The sequence below is a fragment of the Thunnus albacares genome, chromosome 8 (genome assembly GCF_914725855.1).
Source record: "Thunnus albacares chromosome 8, fThuAlb1.1, whole genome shotgun sequence".
Classification (NCBI taxonomy): Eukaryota; Metazoa; Chordata; class Actinopteri; order Scombriformes; family Scombridae; genus Thunnus; species Thunnus albacares.
Genome location: NC_058113.1, coordinates 16,412,589 through 16,435,078, shown reverse-complemented (window position 1 = coordinate 16,435,078; position 22,490 = coordinate 16,412,589). Strand labels below are relative to the sequence as shown.

The 22,490-nt window shown below is 40.5% G+C and overlaps 1 protein-coding gene across 14 annotated transcripts in view; it reads right to left on the bottom strand.

Annotated features, from left to right (window-relative positions):
- Window positions 1-271: 271 nt before the first annotated feature.
- Window positions 272-22,490, bottom strand: part of LOC122987303 (titin-like) — a 33,819-nt gene continuing 11,600 nt past the window's right edge. For 3 of the 14 annotated variants that reach the window (XM_044359099.1, XM_044359098.1, XM_044359097.1), the window contains exons 3-34: window positions 22,030-22,317; window positions 21,795-21,899; window positions 21,569-21,687; window positions 20,985-21,203; window positions 20,730-20,817; window positions 19,879-20,031; window positions 19,535-19,632; window positions 18,987-19,159; window positions 18,771-18,887; window positions 17,778-18,029; window positions 17,325-17,459; window positions 15,385-17,187; window positions 14,798-15,028; window positions 14,469-14,693; window positions 14,159-14,383; window positions 13,795-14,022; window positions 13,443-13,688; window positions 13,059-13,253; window positions 12,704-12,931; window positions 12,333-12,503; window positions 11,916-12,206; window positions 11,513-11,704; window positions 10,655-10,848; window positions 10,264-10,332; window positions 10,113-10,151; window positions 9,359-9,421; window positions 7,647-7,826; window positions 3,854-4,243; window positions 3,173-3,295; window positions 2,829-2,948; window positions 2,655-2,735; window positions 272-2,080 (exon numbers count right to left, since the gene is read on the bottom strand). In XM_044359099.1, the coding sequence (XP_044215034.1) occupies window positions 2,051-2,080; window positions 2,655-2,735; window positions 2,829-2,948; window positions 3,173-3,295; window positions 3,854-4,243; window positions 7,647-7,826; window positions 9,359-9,421; window positions 10,113-10,151; window positions 10,264-10,332; window positions 10,655-10,848; window positions 11,513-11,704; window positions 11,916-12,206; window positions 12,333-12,503; window positions 12,704-12,931; window positions 13,059-13,253; window positions 13,443-13,688; window positions 13,795-14,022; window positions 14,159-14,383; window positions 14,469-14,693; window positions 14,798-15,028; window positions 15,385-17,187; window positions 17,325-17,459; window positions 17,778-18,029; window positions 18,771-18,887; window positions 18,987-19,159; window positions 19,535-19,632; window positions 19,879-20,031; window positions 20,730-20,817; window positions 20,985-21,203; window positions 21,569-21,687; window positions 21,795-21,899; window positions 22,030-22,317 (7,071 nt within the window). In that variant the 3' untranslated portion in view covers window positions 272-2,050. Of the gene's footprint in view, window positions 2,081-2,654; window positions 2,736-2,828; window positions 2,949-3,172; window positions 3,296-3,853; window positions 4,244-4,801; window positions 5,646-7,646; window positions 7,827-9,358; window positions 9,422-10,112; window positions 10,152-10,263; window positions 10,333-10,654; window positions 10,849-11,512; window positions 11,705-11,915; window positions 12,207-12,332; window positions 12,504-12,703; window positions 12,932-13,058; window positions 13,254-13,442; window positions 13,689-13,794; window positions 14,023-14,158; window positions 14,384-14,468; window positions 14,694-14,797; window positions 15,029-15,384; window positions 17,188-17,324; window positions 17,460-17,777; window positions 18,030-18,770; window positions 18,888-18,986; window positions 19,160-19,534; window positions 19,633-19,878; window positions 20,032-20,729; window positions 20,818-20,984; window positions 21,204-21,568; window positions 21,688-21,794; window positions 21,900-22,029; window positions 22,318-22,490 lie in introns of those variants that run through there. The other 11 variants (XM_044359105.1, XM_044359100.1, XM_044359102.1 and 8 more) reach the window with 11 other exon arrangements.

Sequence of the window (22,490 nt, the reverse complement as noted above, 5' to 3'; positions counted from 1 at the left end):
CAGACATATGCTTGATTTCAATTTCAATGGCTCTGTATTTGCTTGATTATTTAGGCACCTGTAACAATATTTTCCCGATAATTCTCTATTTGTAGTTACATCATGTTTACGTTATTGTGTTACAGTCTAGACGGGTTTGGTGATCATTATTTTGTTGATTGAATATGCAGCAACATCGACTATGAAATATGGGAATGACATTAAATATTTATTTCTACCAAAATCTCATTCATACTTTTGTGTGGTTCAAAATATGCACAGCCCACAAAAATGCAAAATAATGCATATTTTATTTTTTCCATAAAAAGACAGGGAAAAGTCACAAAGCAACAATATTTTCCATTTTCTAAAAACTATTTTTCTTCATGTGAAATTCTACATTTTCTTCCAGGAGAGGTTGCTGTTTGATGTCCATGTAGCTACAATACCAATGGCTTCTGTTTGAGATAAAAAAAAAAAAAAAGTTTGCTAACAAACATGCTATCTAATAGGAATTCATATATTTTTAAGCATTCTCTCTTCTATGGAAAAGTACACAAGACAGCAAGTGAGAGAGCAATCTACTTCGTCTAGGTGGTAAAAAGGCTTTACAAACTTTGTTGATGATGAATGCAATATTTAACATAGTGACATCTCTAGTGGAAGCCTGGAAACCAGCTTGTGTTGAAACATCACAGTACATCAAATCACATTAAACAGTTCCTACTTTACAAATAAATTACTGTATAGTAGAACATGTAAAAAAGACATTGTGCTCCTATGAGAGAAAAGCCACATATACTGGGACAGCTGCCTTCACCTCTTACACTCATTATTACTGTCACAGACAAGCTTTTATATTTGACCTCACTTGGCTGAACATAAATGTACATTTAAAGTAAGGATGGATATACATATATGAACATTCCTCATACAATCATATGGAGGTCTGTAGTCTTAAAAAGAATATCAAAACCTGAGATAAACAGACCAAAGCTTGTAAAACTTTTATCAACCAAATATATTCAAAGCAATTATGACTATTACGCTACTGAACAAAACAGGGCTGAGGGAAGCACTCTAGGGTGATATGTAAATTGTTAAAGGTTTGATAGACTTGGTGGACTACAAGAGGAAACGAATAAGAATGATTCAGGGTATCAGGCAAGACAGTTAAGGAGGTCTTAAATAGAGACCTAAAAATTAAGTAAACAGCACAATAGTAACGTACAATTTAATGAGCAGATGGATATGAATAACTTAAAAACCTCAATTTGTACAAATACTATAAAAGCATTAATTCTATAAAATAGAGAAATATTTCAAAATAGATCAATTTTTAATTCAAACTTTACAATAATGTGTAGGCTACTGGTTCTTGGCTGGTTGGGGAAGAAAAAGATTTAGGTTTTTGTACCTGAGCAGTGAACAAAGTCGAACAAGCTGTCCAAATTTAAGCACAGAACATCTCTGTTCACATATTGATGTGAGGTATGTCATTTAATTAAAAAAAATGTCTCTCCTGAATTAAATACACAAGTAAACAAAACAAAACAAAAAAAAAAAGAGTTCCCTTGAATGTAGTCTTAACGTTTCCCTAGCAGCACCAAGGGAATAAATGCTGATAATGGTGTCTAAACTAAAACGGAAACAGTGCATTTGTATAAAATGAACAATGTAAAAACCACTAGGAAATTAAAAAGCATTTAAAAGCAAACATAACTGAGATCACTCAACTGAAAATGCTGTTTTTTTTAACCAATAAACGTGTATTCACTAAGCTTTTCAAACACCAGGATGAGATTATCACTTGATCAAACTTGAGCACTGTGCAGCCCTCCTCTACCTACAATGAAACAGCTCAACTGAAAAAAAGGAAGAAAACAAAGAGGATCTACTAAGTTTATCTACCAAGTTATTTATAACTTTAGGGGGCAGATTTATGAGATATTTCTTTTTTGGATATGTGTGTGTGCTGATAGAGCTGGCCAGTGTGTGTTGAGTGCTGCACTCTGACAAAGGAATACGGGAAGGTGGAGAGTCAAAGGAATAAATGAGGGTGGTGAATCAGTTACAATGATGATGCTCCGCCATCTTTCCCCTGCAAGACAGACATTATGTGCACTTGTTTTAGTCTTTGGTAAAGTCAAAATTATCATCATCATCATCATCATCAGTTGACTGGGTGTAAAGGAACAGTTTTACATTATGGAAAATTTGCAGAGTTAGATGACCAAATTGATGCCACGCTGACCTCTGTCAGTTGAATATAAAGCTACAGCCTGCAGATTATTATTTTAGCTTAGCGTGGAGATTGGAAACAAGGGAAACAGCTAGCCTGGTTCCATAATAGAGATATAGTCTGGCACCTAACCTCCCATAAAACCACAACTTCTCAGTTAGATTGTATGGAGTAAAAAAATGAGATATAACACCATAAATAGTGAGCTTTAAAGGTGCTGGTATGCAGATTTTTTTTTACCTTTGACCTAGCTGCTAACACCTTTTTCTAGTCTATATGCTAGGCTAAGCTAACATTAATTAACAGATATGATCAAACTCTTGGCCAGCAAGCGTATTATTACATTTATTATAGCAAGTGTATTTCCAAAATGAACTATTCCTTTACTATTTTGTGTCATGGGCAGAAAGTTTCTAGTACAGAGGGTTTGTACCTTATCTTGGTCGATATCAGAGTCTGCATTTATGACGATTCTCTTCTCCACACGAGTCTCTGAAGAACCACTTTTCACTACCTGTTGGGAGCAGAAAAAAACATAATTGAGAGGCGAATAAATAAAATAAACAGAACATAATGATATAAAGAGAAAGAAGAATGTACTGCTGACCTTTGAGATGTGAGTGGTAGTGGTGGTCACTGTGGTGCCACAAGAGGTTTCTGAGGTAACGGTCTTGGAGCTGGACATAGTTGTGCCATCTTTCTCCTCGACTGTTCCATCAACAGTCACCTGAGAAACAAAAAAAGAAAAAAAAAAGTTGATTGAATTATCACTTTAGGTAGTGTGACTCTGACCTTCAGCCAGGGAAGGTGCAGTGCTTCCTCATGCTCATTTTGGAGCCCCTAGCCTGGTCCTCCCAGACCTTCTTACTCTATAGTGCTGCCATCTCCACCATGCAAACTGAATGCCTATAGCTGAGACGATCTGGGCTGAGCAGGTGCTGGAGCCCCTACCTTTGAAGACTCATAGGTGAAGGTCTTGGTCGGGACGATAGGGACCTCTGTGGTGGAGATGCCACTGGATAAGGAGTTGGAGACAGCTGAGATGGTGACTGTCTGGGTCTGCACCAGAGGGGGCTGTGGATGGGAGTATAGCCCTATGAGTGGCTGTTTAACCAGACACCTCAAACCTCACAGCAACCATTTTATTTCACACCATGCATGCCTTTCTAAGCCAATCCCTATATGTACTGATTTTCACCACAACAGCCCTTTCAGCTCACCAAATGACTTTTAAGTTAAGATTTTCTGGAACAACAATCATTGCTACTTCCTTTCCCACCACCAACGATTACAAAAGAAAAAGGGAAAACAGAAAATAAGCCACAAGTGGGTTGGACAGAAGATGAAAGTAAAGTAAACGTGCCAGAGAAGAATGAACTAGTGTTACAGTGACCCATCACCGTAGTTGAGAACTTAGCACACCACTGTGCAACACCTCTGCAGCATCCTGAGTTACATTCACACTGTACATACATAAATCACGCTGCACTTAATGTGCTACTTTTGCAGATTCACAGACAGTGTTCTGTATGTTATGTTGCTGCAAAGGGGTGAGCAAGTGTGGCGGCCTTGAAATCATACAGAGGCCAAGCAGAGAGAATCAGCAACACCCTGAGGGAGTCAGAAGGCTACCTGGAAGCAGCGTATGACCTGCGGACCATCACTCATGAAATAGGAGGCTGGGGAACATCCAACTATCCTCCCAGAGCACTCCGACACTCCAGGATATGATGCTTCTTCTTCCTGGATCTCATCTAAATCTTTACCGGAGAGGTCGAGGGAGGGAGGCAGCTGCGCCATCTCCACCTCCACGATGGGCACCAAGGAGGTCTCAAAAACTACAACCTCTTCCTGATCACATGAATCCTCCTCAACAGGAACATCGTGGGCTTCAACACTATCAGGCTCACTCTTGTGGCTCACAGTGGGACTGGGTATGCCTGAAAAGTCCAAATTGCTGCTGGTTTCCACATGTGCAGCCTTTGCCTCTGAACCATCACACTGCGGACTAATGCACACACTCTAAAAAAGACATAACACAGTCACTATGTGATCACTTCCTGCTGATATAATAAATATAGAAAGTATTTACATTGATAAATGTGTATGGATGTGAGTAAAGGTCTGTATAAAGCAGTATCCATTTTATAAGGTACAAAATCTATAGGAAGATACTATGATGAGTGATTTTTAGCTGATATTATTAGTCTATATGACAAAATCAACATTGTTTTAATGCCACAACTTAACAGAACTTGGTTGCAGACCAATTACATCTCTTCATGGCCACAATCTTCAATCTGTTTTCCAAGCTAATTTCCACTGGACACAAGTTACAGTGAGTAACCAAATAAGATGGATACTGACTACAGGTGTAGCTGCATATTGTATATTCCACCCATGAATATAATTCAGTATGCATCATAATGGAATGGATTCTTTTTTTTGTTTGTTTGAATTTTCTTTCAAGAAGGAGGGATTGCAACAATGACATATGCTCTTGATAGACAGCCATGAGCTAATATATAACAATTTTGTTTAAACAAAATCCAGGCTCCCTGAAAGGAACAAACAATCATATGAACTGTATATGGAATGCCTTTTATTCTTTGGTCAAAAAGTCATGCAACAGGAAGCTCTTGCAGTTGCTACATACTGCTTTGCAAAACACTGGTGAAGGACAAAGAGGTTGGTAAGTATTACAATTAAGCTGCCTCAAGGTCTCCCATCACAGAAATAATATACTGTGACTAAGAGTACGCATAAATTTCACAGTAACCATTTCTAAAGCTTACTTCATGTGGGTTCAGGAACAGGTATATATTTAAAAAAAAAAAAAAAAGAATCACATCACAGTGATCAGCTTATCCGAAGACAATATCTTAAGACAACTGACAATATAAATTTGCCTCAAATCGTGTATAAAAGCAGGCTCAAAGTGATGCGGGCAGACAGTAAAAACCCACAGATAAAAGTCAGTTGTCAGGTAATATTGGTTCATGTATCTATATTGAGTCCAACAGACATAAAAGAAAATGCAGTAGTGGATTCATTGTCATTTCCAGTCCTAATCAGTCTTTGGAGGACATGTCTGTTTGGTGGCTGGAGAAACCAGGGAAATAGTACTGCAGTAGGAAACAGAAGGAGTGAAGATCTTGTTCCACAGAGGCCAGACAAAAAAAAAGGCAGCTTCTCAAGTGGAGCAGATGATGAGAAATGAAGAATGCTACAGTGATGTTGTAGAGGAGGCGAAGGAAGGAGAGGAGGAGAAGAGAAAAGCTAGAGGTTGATGGGTAGGTGACTAGGTGTGGTCTCCACGGGTCACACTCACACCTGTGTGGGATTTCCACAGGGTCCAGACGGCCCCTCAGCTGCGTTTGGAGTAGAAGTCTAGCAGGGGGCCGCGCGGGAGGCGGATGACAAACTGAGGGGGGAGGAGGAGGAGGAGGAGGAGGAGGGAAGAGAGATGAGAGGGATGAATTTTGAAATTTCTGCAATGACTAGCATTGAACGGAACTTGTAAAAAGCCAGAGTTGGGCAAGAACAGATTTTTTTAAAATGTAAAATTCAGATATAATAGCATGGCAGAAGTGTAATTTTTGTCATTCAGAGCATGGAAATATTGGCACATGCATTTTAACATGCATCTTTACATTTATTTCCATGTCCTACATCTCACTTAAGACTGAAAAGACAGAAAGTCATCCACACTTGTAGTATCTTATGTAAACAAGGGATGTACTTTATATTTTATCTTTTTCAAATGGAAATATCTTTGGCAGTTATGGTCAACTGTACGCCTGTATAGCCAGCATTCATCTACTTTGAGGACATTAAATTGATACAGATGGCCTATAACTACCCACTGCTGTGTTATGTCTGAGTGGTGAAAGTGATTTGATCTGGCTGGAGGTTTCTAGCCCTCAATAAAGCTATGCTCTAAAAACGTAACTAATCTGAAATAACATACGTTTAGCTGTAATACAGGCTCATACTATTAGTAGCATTTGTCTTTTGTCAATAGACCTAAACCAAAGGTCAAGTAGAATGACGAACTGGCTGTTACAATGGAGCTCAAACAGTGCGTGTCCACTCTGCTTGGTAGAAGACATTTGACCAGTGTCATTAAGCTGACATGTAATTGCTTATGTCAGTTTGTACATTTGTTCCGATTCATTTCCTCGCTGCCAGCTCTAAGCTGTCACTTTTGCTTTGCGTTCAGGCTAATGCAGCCTGACAATATGATGGACTTGGAGGCATTAATCTCCATGTGCAAAAGTGGTTTGTGTCCAAGCACTTATGCTGCAGTTACGAGTAAGTCACACCAAAAGGCATGCAAAATGAATCTCCATAGGTTTCTAGTGCACTTTAATGTAATCATTTTAACTGCAACATAACTATTAATACCAGTGATGATGTGATAGTGTTACTCAAATACTGGAATCCTGTGATAGGTACGATGTTGTTAGAGATCATGGGGTAATAACTGCTGATACAACTGTGAATGAGACCTTGTCTCTTCATGGAAAAAATAACCAAGGCTTGGAGAATGCAGCAGCAACAAAAGGGCAAAAGCAGCATGAAAAGAAAATGTGCAAAACAGAAATCATTAAAAGCATAAAGAGGGCTCATCAATGAAGGAGCGATAGAGAAGAGGGGGGAGAGGTAAATTCTGCTCAGTGTGAGAACATGCAAAACCGCAAGGAAGTGGTCATCTCTGGGTCATGCAGTAAAATTTCAACGTCAGGTCTGTCAGTCATGCAACAGGGACATGTCAGGGGTCAGAGGCATCTGATGCACATAAGATGAACCAAAAGAGTTCTCAGAGAGTGGACAACCTGTCCCAAAGATGCCTCACCCACATCAGTCTTTTATGTGAAAATACAAAAGTACAGACCCTATTCAACAAGTCCAACTGCATTCTTCATACACATGCATGTGTCGCATACCACATGCCATTGTCTCGAATAGGTCTGTACATGCACACACAATCCATCACAACTCATTACTGTCAAAGAACGAGGAATGACAACTGGAAGAGCCTGATCCCCTCCTCTGTGTTTTTCTTTCATTTGAATATATCGGTCATGTGAAACAAGAATCTGATCTTGTGCTGAAATTATGCAAAATATAATCCAAATTACACACAATTTCAAGAAAAAATACTTAAACACAAGACATAAACTAGAATATCAGGTTCTTCTGTTCCAATACAAATCCATGCACACTGCTCACACTAGTGCAGTGATGTTTTCCAAACAAATTCAGAGCCATGGAAAACAAATGAGATGATATACTGTATGTATAAATGCAACAAGTCAGTTCAGGAATTGATAATTCTCATAACGTAATTAACATTTGATTTCCTGAACCGACAAACTCAATCAACTAACTTGGTGTCAAGTGGCTGCTGTGGGAGACTTACCCCATCTGCACTGGGCAGAGGCTGACCATTGATACCCAGTGTGCGGAATGGAGAGTGCGTGGACAAACGCTTGTCCCATTCACTGGGTCTGGACTCTGGGACAGATTCCATGAAGTTCCTCTTCAGCTCACTGATACTGGCATGATGCTTGAGCAGGTCCTCATTAGGTTTATCGAAGTCCTGTACATGGAGGAAAGCCGAGAGGGGAAGGACAGAGTGGGGGGAGGGTGCCAGGAAATTTGACGGAAACAAATGGAGCCAGAACATATTAAGGAGAGGATGACAAGGATAGATAGTGAAGGTTGGACAGGAACAGGGAAGACGAGGGAATATATAGAGAGGTTTGTAGTTGGCAGAGAGGGAACAATTAACAGGAGAGGACAAAGAAAAGTAAAAAAAAAAAGTCAGTTAATGTTGCTTTTCTGCTGCCGTCATGAAATTTGTGCTGAATTATTTCTGATTAACTGAATAAGCAGAAGCAGGGTTAGTGTTTCTAAGAGTATAACATAAATTAGAAGGAGCCAGAGCTTAATTATTCTAGATTATAGCACAATGTGGGTTCTTGATAGATTATCAGTAACTCCTTTTCAAAATGCAAATTAACTGAGACGAGACATTGTTTTATATGGGAAACATTCAGAGAATATTTAGAGGAGTCAGTTCCATGATTTATCAAAAGTTGATCATTATTTGAAGTTCTGGATGTGTACAAGCTATAAATCAAACAGCACAGCATTATGGTTTTATTTCATAGCATTAGGCTTGCAGTGAAACACATCTTGAAAACAGGCTGCAAATCAAAAGAGCAAGAGAGGTGATGACAGCAGACATGGTAGAAGTTGTCGAAGGATGAAGCCTCAGTGTAAATGGAAACCTGTTCATTTGACACGAATGAACAAAAGCAAAAACAGCAGCACTGATTTGGCAACATTTAGCAGCAAGTTGATCTTTATGGACAACAGCAAGTAATCAACACTCATATTAAGACACATACTACAGGAAATGTTCTAGTAATGAACACCAGTGTTTGTTAACTGTTAATCATGACATACTGTGGTGCTGAAGAGCAACTTAATGATAAGTGTTTCCCCAAAATGTAATTCCTTTCATACATAACAGCAAAGATGTATGACTGGGTACAATTATTTTCATTTTCATTCCCCTCGTCGTTGATTTGCATATTTGCTGAGAAAGTGCAATGCAGTGCACTATTGGCAAGATAGAAAATGAGACAGAGAGAAGATGGAGGTAGGAAGAGCAAAAGCAGGAACAGGAGAATACTGATGATCTGGAAAAAATATATTTCATGTAAAAATGGAGCTGGTTGTGAATCCTGACTTGAAAAGCTAACAGTCTAGGAAAGCTCTTGCTGTCCCTCATCATCTTAAACCTCGGGCACATCAACCACATCACAGGGCTGACCAATAGGGACAGTTTTACAGATGCTATAAAGTGCAGCATCCAATCCTAATCCAATACTTATTTGTCTTAAATTCAACAGCACTCTCCTGAAACAACTGGATTAGCATTATGTTGTGTCACACATACACACACGTAATAAGTTATCCACACAGCAAATCATATATGCTGATGCAAAAAAAAAAAAAAAGTGAAATATTGCAGCATGCAAGCGTGATATTAAAACCACAGCCAGAGTGCCAAAGAGCAAGAAAACACAGCTAGAGACGGACATCTCCAGAAGGAATACAAACCTCCAACATTAAAAGGCTATGCCTGATATAAATTGAGTCACCCTCAATTTTCTTAGCTCTTTTCTGTGAAAAATGAAAAGAACAAAAAAGTGTGGGTTTCAGTTTCCTGGTGTGTTGGCATCAAACTGCCACACCTTGGACATGCATACTACAAAGTTCACTAAAGTGTTAATACAATAGACAAGAAAGGTTGTGAGGACTCTGCATGCAAAACAGTTTGGGGCCAAGTGACTATAATCCTAACGAAACAAGGAACATAGGTCTCTAGAGAATTGTCTTAATGTTTCTATTCTTATAATGAGTGAAGAAATAAAGAATGGTGGAGTGACAGAAGTGTGATAAAACAACAGTTATCATGCACCATTTAAGTGAAGTGCTTGTAATCCATAATCATGCATGTGCATTCCAGGGTTTACAAATACAGCAAGCAATGAGAAGAAATGAATGCCTTGTAAACCTACAGTATATACAGCTAAATTGTGTAAAATCTTGAGACAAGCAGTCTCTTCATATTGAAGTTATATTATTCTATTAAGGCCAGCTTCTGACTCTTCACATATGCTTTCCATTCTTACATTTTCTGTCTGTTATGTACTGTACTGTATGTGCCTTGAACCTGATGTGGATTTCACTTAGCCATATGGAAGCACAACGTGAGAAGAGGGTGAAATTAATCTTTCGGAAGGAGCCCTATATTACCAGAATGGAGGTGGAGAAATGGTTATGGAAACATGAACAAGGCTAAGAATCTGACCTTTCGCATTCGCACCACTTCTGTGCTCATCACCTCAGACTGGGAGAAGAGAGGGACACATGTTAGCATCCTCTGCTTGTTGGCTTTAACACTCTTACACAGCTTAGCCATAATGGAAACATGCCTTCTGAGGCCATTGTCTGACACTAACCTGAATTTCCCCATTGATGCTGGTTATCAGTGAAATCTCTTCTTCCCTCTGGTCCCTCCACACTGCTGACTACAGCAGCAAGAGAGACACAGTTCAGAGAATTGCTGCTCAGTAATTTTGTATATTTCATTATTATTGACCATAAAGCATTTACATTAAAAGTTCTTTATAGTTTTATAGCTACCTACAATAAAAATACCCAGACAACTGCTATGAGGACACATCAATCACAAATAATTTGCTGATTATCTCATAATGGCACCAGCTTTTTTTGGGAGAGATGTTTAACATACATATATGAGGCAATATTTTTTGTGTCCATAAAATTACAGATTTTCTGTTGAAAGTACATAGAAAAAAGTTTAAAACACTAATCAGGAAAATTGAATACCTTGATGTCAGTTTTTGAGGGCTCCACAGCTTCTACAGTGACCTCCAGCTTCCTTTCCTCCTTGCGGCTGGTCTTCATTGGAGTGGAGGTCTGGGGCTGGTCAAGAGGGGCCATGGGGATCCCTGCCTCTGCCAGAGCAGCCTGGGAGAAGACTGGAGCACTGACGGGACGGGTGCCCCTCTGTGTGCTCACCACTGGACAAAATACAGACAAAATGCAAATGTGAATGAAGTGAAATCTGTTTTTATCACAGTTGCCGGGATTAGACTGTATGCACATTTGACATGATCTTCACAAGGTAAAATGTACACTGAAACAGTTATCGCATATAAATAGCACACATTAGTTCAAAATGCCACATCTTACTCACAGTCTCAAGCCTCGATGTGATCAGGAAAGTGCAAACATTGCAGGGCAGGAGTATACTGTACCTTAAATGCTTTGTTTATTCTCCTTTAAGAGGACAAACACATGTCCGAGCTTGAGGTATACGAGAAGCAAATCCACAAAGTGGAATGAGAGATAAAGCGCAGCTCAGTTCTTGTTATGATCCGATGGTGGATGCAAAAGCAGATGATGTTAGGCAGCAAAGAGCTAAAAAGCTCAATGTGGTTGACGCGATGAAAGGCCGAGATTAGAAAGCGTTATTTCCTCAATCCGCAAAACACAGTGCAGTCAGAAATCCTTGAATAATGATGAACATGCATTGCCATCAGTGGACACGTTTCCAGTTTATGCTGTAAACGGGCTGAAAAGTCTTAACCTGATGTTAATAAGCGTTTCATGGAGTGAAGAAAGAGTGACCATGTGTGAGCTGCACATCTGCAATTCAACAAAACAAAACAGGCAAAAAAATACCTGTCTCCTTGAGGCCAACATCTAGTAGAACAAACCAATCATCATTGATATGTGTGTGTGTGAGTGGACGTCTTTCTTCCAGGATTCGTCTCTCAAACTGAGGTCTTGTCTCAGAGACAGCAATCCTCTTTTTGGCCTCAGCAGTTGGAGGTCTGACTTCCGCCGGGAATCGGATGCCCTCAGGGACAGCAACTAATGCAAATACACAACCAGTTTCAGGTAATATTGTGGAAATAATACAAAGGACAAAATATTAGGACACCAGCATTTACAGTGAGGTAGAACGATCAATAAAATTGTTGAGCCTTGAGACACAGTAGGTGCACAATAAGCATCGTGTTATAGAATTATTATGCATTGTAAAACAAACTCAAAAAGAAATCCTGAATCCTTTTGACTATACCTGATTTCTTAGGAGCCACATCCAGAAGAATATACCAATCGTCCTCCACCTTTCTCACTGTTGCACTGGGTTTCTGCTGTGGCATCTTCTCCTGCTGCCACATCTCCTCCACTACAATTCTCTGCTGTGCTTTCTGCGCTACTGTTGGACGCGGTTTCTGCTGTATCATCTTCTCCTGCTGCCACATCTCCTCCACTATAGTAATTTTCTGCTGTGTTCTCTGCTCTATGGCTGCAAACTCTTTAGATGGTCTTACTTCAGGATACATACGGACAGGTTCAGCCACTGGCACTGATGTAGAATACACACAAAGAAATTTCAAATCAACCTCAGCAACTCATGTGAACCTCAAAGTATGACCTTCTCAGTCATGACATAATTAAATTGTCTGTCTACAAAAAAAACCCATCAGAATACCTGGTACTTTTGCTGCAACATCTAGTAGCGCAAACCAGTCATCATCCACCTTTCTTGGTTGTGGCGGTTTAATTTCCACAAACTGCACAGGTGGCCTCACATCTTCCATGATGATTTTTTGTTTTGGTTCAATGGGTGCCACCACATCCATAATACGCTCAACCACAGCAACTAACACAGAAAAATATGTATAAATAAATCGGATGCAGTGGCTGAAAACTGATATAATCATTGATTTTTGACTTATGAGCTATTTCAAAAATTAAAGCAAACAAAAAAGCATCAGGTGCATATGCAGGCCTGCTTATTAGCCACCACTTAAGTTAGCCTTTTACCAGAGTATATGGAGACCCTTTGGTAATGAAAGGTACCTGGTGGTATGAAGACAGGCTTTTCTCGAATGATGTCACACAGGACAAACCAATCATCTTCTCTCTCTGGCGGTGGTGCGATTGGGCTTGGTCTCATTTCAGAAAGATGTACCTCTTCTTGCCTGCTCTCCGCACCAATTATCATCTTCTTCCATGTTCTAGTCTCAGTTGTTGTCACCTCAACCTCAAATGTCTCCCTCATCTCCGGAATAATTTCAACAGTGGCAACTGGCACAGAGAGAGTCAAAAGAACTGAGTGACACTAGCTTTTTCATAGCACAAATGTTCAACTTTAAAGCGGAATGAAAAAAGGGACTTCGGTAGCCAGGGGTGCAAATGCATATTAGCTGTATACCTGATGGTTTTATGACTGCCTCCTCACGAACAGCATCTAACAGCACAAACCAGTCATCATCTCTCTCTGGCAGTGGCTGGGAAGGCTGCTGTCTAATCTGTTCAAGATCAACCTGCGGCAGTTTCTGCTCTATGCTTTTCACTTCAATTTCAGGTTGAATATCTGGATAGATTTTAGCTGGTTGTGGCACAGAAACTGAAAACAAACAACAAATGTATACCTCAGTTTGAGCCAAGGTGCAGAAGCCTTATATTTCTACAGGGTAACAATGGAAATTATATTTGAATAGTTTGATGACACACACAGTTTATTTGTAGGATGGATCTAGTTTGGGGTGATGATATGTGTGAAAAGAGAATAGGGAAATGTGAAAGATGTGGGTACCTGGAGGCACAAATGATGTCTCTTTGGGAACAACATCCAGCACCAGAAACCAGTCATCATCTCTTTCTGCGACTGGCTGAGATATTTGCTGCTCAGGGATTATTTGCTTGGGAACCTTCTTTTCCTCTTTCTGCACCATGATCTCTTCAATTACAACCTCCTTCCTGGACTCTACTACTGCTACTGTTTCAACCACAGTAGAAATTCTCTCTTCAGAATAAACCTGGACATACTCAGCCATGGTGACTATTGACAAAGAGAATGAATGAGGATTGTAAGACATTAAAACCAAGAAGCTGACAAAATAAGCATTTAAGTCTTAAGAAAGAGCATGTGGGAGAGTCGGCAATACCTGGTGGCACAAACGATGGTTCTCTAGTGGGAGCATCCAACAGCACAAACCAGTCATCTTCTATTTCTTTCACAGCCTTTGGCAGTGCTATGACTTGCTCTTGCTTTTGTTTTACTTGTCTTTCTTCTACAACATCCTCCACTATTTTCTCTCTCTGTTCAACTGCTGTGATTGCAACCACAGAGACTGGTTCTTCGGGGGACACCTCAACATGTTCTGCAACAGCGACTACAACAAAAGAGATAAAAATCCTCAGACAGTGTACACTGGTCAAGGGCTTTAAGAATAAAAGTGCCAGCAAAAGCTAAGGATAATTGCTTGCTCTGATAAAGCTGTGAATCAGTGCAGGGGATTTTAGCAATACCTGGTGGTACATATGATGTTTCTCTGGGAGCAACATCCAAAAACACAAACCAATCATCATCTCTCTCTTTCACTGGCTGTTGTGGGATTTCTTGCAGATGTCTTGGTGCCTCTTCTATTATCTTTCTCTCTTCAATTACTACTTCCTTAATCTCTTCCTCCGCTGCGGTTTGAACCACAGAGATAAAACTTTCTGCGTGCATCTGGTATTGTTCTTTCAAGGTAACTGATATAAGAAGAAAAAGTTGTTAATACAAGGCAGAAGAAAGCCAAAGTTGTTTTAAAAACAGCATAAGGGATTTTACTAGTACCTGGTGGTACATAAGATGTTTCTCTGGGAACAACATCCACCAACACAAACCAATCATCATCTCTCTCTTTCACTGGCTGTTGTGGGATTTCTTGCAGATGTCTTGGTGCCTCTTCTATTATCTTTCTCTCTTCAACTACTACTTCCTTTATCTCTTCCTCCGCTGCGGTTCGAGCCACAGAGATAAAACTTTCTGCGTGCATCTGGTCTTGTTCCTTCAAGGTAACTGATATGAGTAGAAACAGTTGTTAATGCAAGTAGCAAGCATAATACGACTCACTAGAGAGCCAAAGTTGTTTTGAAAAGCAGCACAGGGGATTTTAGCAGTACCTGGTGGAACATAAGACGTTTCTCTCGGAACAACATCCAGCGACACAAACCAGTCATCCTCTCTTTCTGTAATGGTGTGTGGCGGTTGGATCTCTGGTATATGTCTTATTTCCTCTTCTCTTATTGTTCTCTCTTCTACCATTACGCCCCCTACATCCTCAACTGTTGTAACCTCAGTCTTTGAGATGAAATACCCTCCTTCATCCACCTCAACACGCTCGACTAAGGTAACTGATGAGAGTAAAGAAACAAAAATGTCAATGACAAAAGGCCATTCTCAAGTATATTAATAATATGATAATGGGTGCAAATACAAAGTCAAGCATCTTAAATGCATCATCATGGCATCTCACTGTAGTAAAATGTCAAAAAAGATGTTTTGGGGGTATTTCTGAACCTTTCATATTTGTGTTTCTACCCCTTTTGCACCATTAGGATATCTTCAACTTAATTTTTATGTCAGTTCTATTATCCTTACTTCGACAACAAATCAGTTGTGGAAAAAAGAAATTCTACTGATAGTTTTGGAGAGATTAGTTTCTTTACAAATGGAGGTCTAAAGCTGTTTGTACAATGATATACTGTACCTGGTGGTTTGACAACAGCCTTGTATGGAGGGTGGTCAAAAAGTATGAACCAGATATCCCTATCTTCCACCTGAGATTGATCCTCAGCCTGAAGCCTCTCTGTAACTTCTCCCTCAGTTCTCTCCTCCAGTATTGCTGTCTTATGCCATTTCTTCTCTTTCTCTAGCCTCTCCTCAGATATTACTCCAGACTGTATCTGCATATTTTCCATATCTTCCTGCTGCTGCCATCTATCTTCTACAATTGTTACTCTCTTCTTAGTCCTTCGCTCCACTTTCTGGTATGAAACTACAGAAGTGGTACTGATGACATCTGGAGAGCCAAACTTCTGCTCCACTTCATCTTGCCATTCCTTTTCTATCTGATGTAGCTTGTCTCTCATACTATCATCTAACATGCTCTCATCTGTCACCTCTTTTTTGCTCCACTGCATCACCTTAGTCTCCTCCTCCTCCTCAGGCAACACGTCTTTCAAATACTCCTGCTTTATTCGCTCTTCCAATTCATCCACTCCATCCTCCTTTATTGTCTCAATCCTGCTCACAAACTTTGAGGTACTGATGACAGCTGGAGAGCCAAACTTCTGCTCCACGTCTACTTGCCATTCCTTTTCTATTTGACGTAGCTTGTCTTTCAAACTATCATCTAACAAAGTCTCATCTGTCACCTCTTTTTCACTCTCCTGCTTCACCTTGGTCTCCTCCTCCTCCTCAGACAACACGTCTTTCAAATACTCCTGCTTTATTTGCTCTTCCAATTCATCCACTCCATCCTCCTTTATTGTCTCAATCCTGCTCACAAACTTTGAGGTACTGATGACAGCTGGAGAGCCAAACTTCTGCTCCACGTCAACTTGCCATTCCTTTTCTATTTGACGTAGCTTGTCTTTCAAACTATCATCTAACAAAGTCTCATCTGTCACCTCTTTTTCACTCTCCTGCTTCACCTTGGTCTCCTCCTCCTCCGCCTCAGGCAACAAGCCTTTTAAAAACACCTCCTTTATTTGGTCTTCCAATTCATCCACTTCATCCTCCTTTTTTGTCTCAATCCTCCTCACAATTTTTGTGGTGCTGATGACATCTGTAGAGCCAAACTTCTGCTCTATCTCGTCTGGCCATTCCTTTTCTATCTGATGTAGCTTGCCTCTCAAACTATCATCTAACAAACTCACACCTATCACCTCTTTTTCACTCTCCTGCTTCACCTTGGTCTCCTCCTCCTCCGCCTCAGGCAACAAGCCTTTTAAAAACACCTCCTTTATTTGGTCTTCCAATTCATCCACTTCAGCCTCCTTTTTTGTCTCAATCCTCCTCACAGTTTTTGTGGTGCTGATGACATCTGTAGAGCCAAACTCCTGCTTCACTTCATCTTTCCATTCTTTTTCTATCAGATGTAGCTTGTCTCTCAAACTATCATCTAACAAACTCACCCGCTTTCTTTGCTCTTCCAGTTCATCCACTTCATCCGCCTTTTTTGACACAGATATTTTCACCACTGTTTCTGTTACATCGTCAACTTGTTTGACCTCTTCCTCTATTAACTTAGCTACCTCTTCCTTCCCCAGTTCCTCTTCTATTACTTCCTGGAGTCTCTCTGCCATCTCATCCACTTCTTGGAGCCTTTCCTCTAAATCCCTCACTTCCCTCAGCCTCTTTTCCAAAACATGCGCATCTTTCAGCTTGTCTACCAAGATCACTTTTTCCCGCAGCCTCTCAATGATCTCATGACTAGTCACTTCCTGCTCTACTACATGCATCATCTGCTTATTCTCCTCCTGGAGCTGGAACTGGGCTGGAGGAGAGACTGGGAGGAGCAGAAGTGAAAGTTAAACTATGATGCATGACACAAACTAAAATTTGATTGATAGTGCAGGCTGTGTAAGTGTATTTTTTACAAGTTGTATTCATATTCTGAAAATGCTTACACACAAAGGAACTCACATGGGCGTTTATCAACATGCTCAAGCAAAGATAGATCGAGGAATCGGTCAAAGTACAGGAACCAATCGTCTTGCATTTTCAGTGATGGTTGCCATAGCCTATCCACAGAGCTCATTTTTGCCAAGCTGAGCTTAGCTGACAACATCAGGGGGAAAAAATGCACTTTTATACCAAATCAGCAAATACACATAAAACTCACACTCAAATTGCAAATGGCTGAAAGCAAGGAAGAATGTGTGGTTTCTATAAAAGCCTTGGCACATAATGCTTATAGAAGCTGCATTCAGAAAGTGCATGCTGGCCACAATAAACTAAAAAAATTTGACATATTTTTTTAGAAATCAAACTCAGGGTACAAAGGCAAAATATTGCAGGTCTAGAATTATTTAAGGCAAACTGCTTAATCAAGAGAAAATGTGGATAAAGACCAGCGGGTGTCACAAGCGTATATACCTGGCTGCTTCACAAAATCAAAAGGTGGGACAAAGGGAAAAGGAGGGTGTCGATGGAACTGGTTAGACCACTCATCTTCCTTTCTCCACTGCTGCTGCTCATCAGATGCAAGCTCCAGCCATGGCTGACTGACTGTCTGGGTGACAGTTTGAGAGCCAGCCTGCCCAGTTTCCTCCACCATTATTGTGACTGTTCGAACAGACTGCCCCTCCTCCCAGGACTGAACGAATGTCTGCTCAGACTCTCCTCTGGCTGTGAAGAGATGACGAGGTGATGGAAGTTATGTAATGGTTAAGCTGGAGAGATGACGGCCACAGTGAACGCTTCACAGTGCTTCAAGCATGTTTTTTGACCAAGCAAGATGCCAAGCATTTGTACCAGACCATTGTGAGTCCAGTAAGCTGAGGTTAGTACAAAGCTCAATGAAAAGTGACTCTGATCTGGCCATGTAGCACAAATGCTACGTCCTTTGTAACAAGAACCAGATAAAAAAAGGTGAAATTGCCTGTTAGATCTATCCTGTGTTTAAATAACAGTCAACAATAGTCAATGGAGCAATAATGAGTGAGTCAGTCAAGGTGTTGAACACAAAGCTACAAGCGTACAAGCAAATGAAAGCCATTGTGCAACAAACATCAAACAGCAACTTCTGAGAAAGCCAAGAAATGAGGAACAGCAGCCTCAAGACTGGAAATGCCATTAAATGCGGAGTTATGGGTGTGAGGAAACTCCATGTTTTTTCTTTCAGAGTTTAGTGACCAAAGCTACCCTGGGATCATGCCAGGGAAAGTACAAGGTGGGTCTCATTATCCACAAGTCTGAACAGGTCACCGTTCTGAATAGTTAACGATCTGTGCCGCAGCTGAAACACAAGGTTTAAGGGCATGAAAGCAAATGAACCAGAATGGATGGGTATGTTAAATGATGCGATAAGGCCGTTAGCGAGTGACAACAAAATAAAGCGCCGGTGCAGCTCCACACAGTTCCTGGTACCTGTGAATTCAGAGGATGGCTGGGATTTGTCAGAATCCAGTGTAAGTGACGAATCATCAACCTGAGACCCGGTTGATGCTGAGAGTTGTTGCAGGAACTGGAGAGTCTCCTCTCCAGCTGCAGCAGCGAAACAAGCCAAAGAATAGTTTATAGAATCACTTATATTACCAAATACTTGTGTGATACAAAAATGTGGCTTCACACACTTGCACATACCTCCATCTAGGTTACGGGACAGACGCTTGCTTGCTGAGCGTGTGAAGCGAGGGGCTGGGCGGTCAATCATGGAGCTGGCCTGGCGGGTCTGGGCCTGAGTGCGTCCGCTGTACCTGAACTTAGAGCCCAAAACGAGGAAGCGGCGTGACGAGGGGGGCTCAACTGTTGGAACCCTGAGGGACAAACACATTTATTTAATTTTCATCTACACGCCTCTTAATCAATTTGCCAATTTCAAATCAAAATTATAAGTTATATCATATCACATTGTATGACTTTGTATTGCCTACAAGGTGGTATTATTATGTAACAGCAACTTTGCTCTCTGTCTTACTGAGAAGAGAAAACCCTTGAGGTGTAATTCTAAGGTCAGGGCCATGGATATGTAGCTTCTCATCTGTGGTTAAACTGCCAGGGAGCCAATATAGGGATTAAGCTGCAGAGACCAGTTAGCCAATTATCCAAGGGATAGACAAAACCTGGGAATGACCTCTGTTGCCAGGCAGGGAAATGTCATTGAGAGTAGGGCAAGATCAACCTGTTCTTACCTGAAGAAGGTATGGTGTTCAACGCAAACTTTCCACAGCTTCTTTGAGGCTTTGTAGTTTGGCAGTTTGAAGCCAATTGTGCTTTCATACTGCTCTTGCTGTAGGCAAAGAAACAAATATAAAGTAAAAGTCAAACATAATGATGTTATGTTGATCATATTATCCCATTTAATCCAACATAACAAAAGTCAAGGGAATGAGTCCAGTTTAATAAATTCTTCATTTAAGTGCTGTGGGGTTTGGGGGAAAGGGCCAGTGGATGCGGTAAATGGACAGGATGAAGTAAAAGAAAAATTGTCTGATTAAAATAAATGACAGAATGGAAAATGTAAATTTAGATTTACCTCCGATGGCCGGATCTTAATAAAGAAGCTGCTGCGTTTGTAAGAGATCTTGAGGACTTTGGGCCAAGGGAAACGGTTGATTCTCAGCTTGTCCTTGTAAACCATCAAACCACTAGAGCAAACCCCCAGTGTAATGTCGACACCATCAAGATCCTGCATACACATAAAAAAAAAGAGGATGAAAAAGTTATAGTACTGCACACCATTGCACACACCCTACACTTACAACAGATGGTCACTAGGAGGCAGACTTTTTCATACTATGATGCGGTAGATTTTGAGGTCATGGGAGTTGGAGTAAATCTCTTCAATTTTTCTGAAAGGGGGCAGACATTAATTTTGTAATTAAAATCTGGAAGCTACTGATGTCAAAAAAAAGAAAGAGTGCTGTCACAAAATAATGAAATGCATTTTAAAAATGAAAGGAAATCGATGCATACTTGAACCATGGACCTTGGCATTTTAGAGTATCCCTGAAAAACATGCACCGGAATTGCAGTGCAAAGAGCCTGTAATAATACACACTCCATTTCATTAAAAGACTGAGGTAGATATTGTTTGGTTGTATAGTTGTTTGAGGTAGTTCTCCTCCAGTGAAACCAATTAATACTTCACAGATTGATGAGAAACTTTTGAATGTTGACCTTAAAATAACAAAACACTGACCCTTAATTGTGCTAAAAACAAGAATCCATCAATAGCACTGTCTGTAGTTCAGTTCCCTTTTGCATATTGTCAACCTCTCTTGAGCTGGAGGTAATAACTGAGACTTGATTTAGGAGAAGCTGCATCAGTTAACCCACAGCGCATTAAACCAAACACGCAATGTAATAATTCAAACAAAACCGTACTTTGGCTTGGTGCAGGTCCACTCCATACATGGCGAGTTTCTTGGCGTTTTCCAGAAACAGCATGTCTGCTTGGGCTGGACTCATTGACCTTGTATACACAGAGGAGAGGGGTGAAACATCTTTTCAAAGATATGTTTTGTTGCCATGATAATTTAAGGGACTTTTGCTAAATCATTTATTGAAACAGTTTGATAAACACCAAATATGTACAAGCATCTCACAGTTTGGGTCAGCTGAATACCTGGCTTGGATTACCTGTATGTGCGATGCAGCTCCATGACCTTTTCCTCCAGCTCTTTGCTCTGTCCGGGGGCCAGACTCAGATCTTTAACATAGTCTGTTCCATGGAGTTCTGGGTCATATTCTCCAAGCTCTGACTGGGCTGTGTAGGAGCCCAGCAGGGACAGTGTGACAAAGGAACAGGGAAGAACACCACGCATAATGTCCTGCCTCAGCTGGAGACACAGAAAGTACCTGGAAAAGATGTAAAAACACAAAAATGAGCTCACTTATGAAGCTTGGATGTAAAAACTTAATCCTATTATTGAATAATAGGAGGATGATACAAGATTTCATTGTAGTTAGGGAAGGAACATTAAAGGAATAGGTTAACACTTTGGGAATAAGTTATTAATTTTCTGGCTGAGAGCTAGATGAGAAGATTGATACGACTCTCATCTGTATGCTGAAGCTACAGCCAGCAGGCGATTAGCTTAGCTTAGCACAAAGACAGCAGTGGCAAAGAGAAGCTCTAAAGCTCACTCATTGTCACATTATATCTAGCGAATAAGCAGATTTCCCACAAGTATTCCTTCAAGTATAACACTTAAGACATTCACCTGGTGAGGTCTTCAGTAAGCTGTGCTGGATCAGGAGGGTAGAACTTTATGTTGAATGTAAACTCATAGACAGCACCTGAAACCTGTTTCCGGATCTCTTTGGTGGGTTCCAACCATATCTGAGGAAAATGTGGGGAAGAAAATTACAAACCGCTCACAATCAATTTCTTGTCAGTGACATGCAAAATATCTGCTTATGCTAAAACTACAAGCAAAACACACCAACCTTGGTTGTTGGCGTGTCCCAGTAAGCGAGGCCAAAGTAATCTTTCTCCAGCAGGTTGAGGTGGTCGCACACTTTTGTTAAAAGTTCCTGCGCTGTAGCATGTTTCTAAATGAGAAAGAGAGAAAAAAAACAGACAGAGAAGAGAAATATTCTTTAGTTTTCATAATCATATTAATATTGTGATAGTCATTACACAAACACAAGAGAACATTCTGTAACTTGGACGGTCTCTTACATCAAGCTCACACTCAAACAGAGTGTCGTCCAGTAAGGTGATTTTGCATTGCATGATTTTCTGCTTTTTGGAGCTTTTCGCCTCTTCTGCCTTCTTCTCAGTCTTCTTTTCTTTTGCAGGTTTCTCCTTCTTTGTCTGCTCCTTTGCAACCTTCTCCTCCTCTCCTTTTCCCTCCTTCTCCTGTTGTGCTGGTTCTTCCTCTTTTTTCTCCGTCTCCTCCTTCTTCACCTCAACTAACTCAGGCTCCTTCTTTATCGCAGCTTCTTCCTTGTGTTCCTCCTGAGCTGGCTGGGAGAGTCAACACGAGACAAAGTGTGTCAAATACAGATGAAAAGAAAGTGGGAGGATGTAATATACTTCATTTGGAAATAATGATACAGTTACAGATCTTAGTAAATGTAATGCTATTGTTACTAGCTTGAGATAATTCAGTTCAGGCCAGCATGGATCATTTTTCTTTT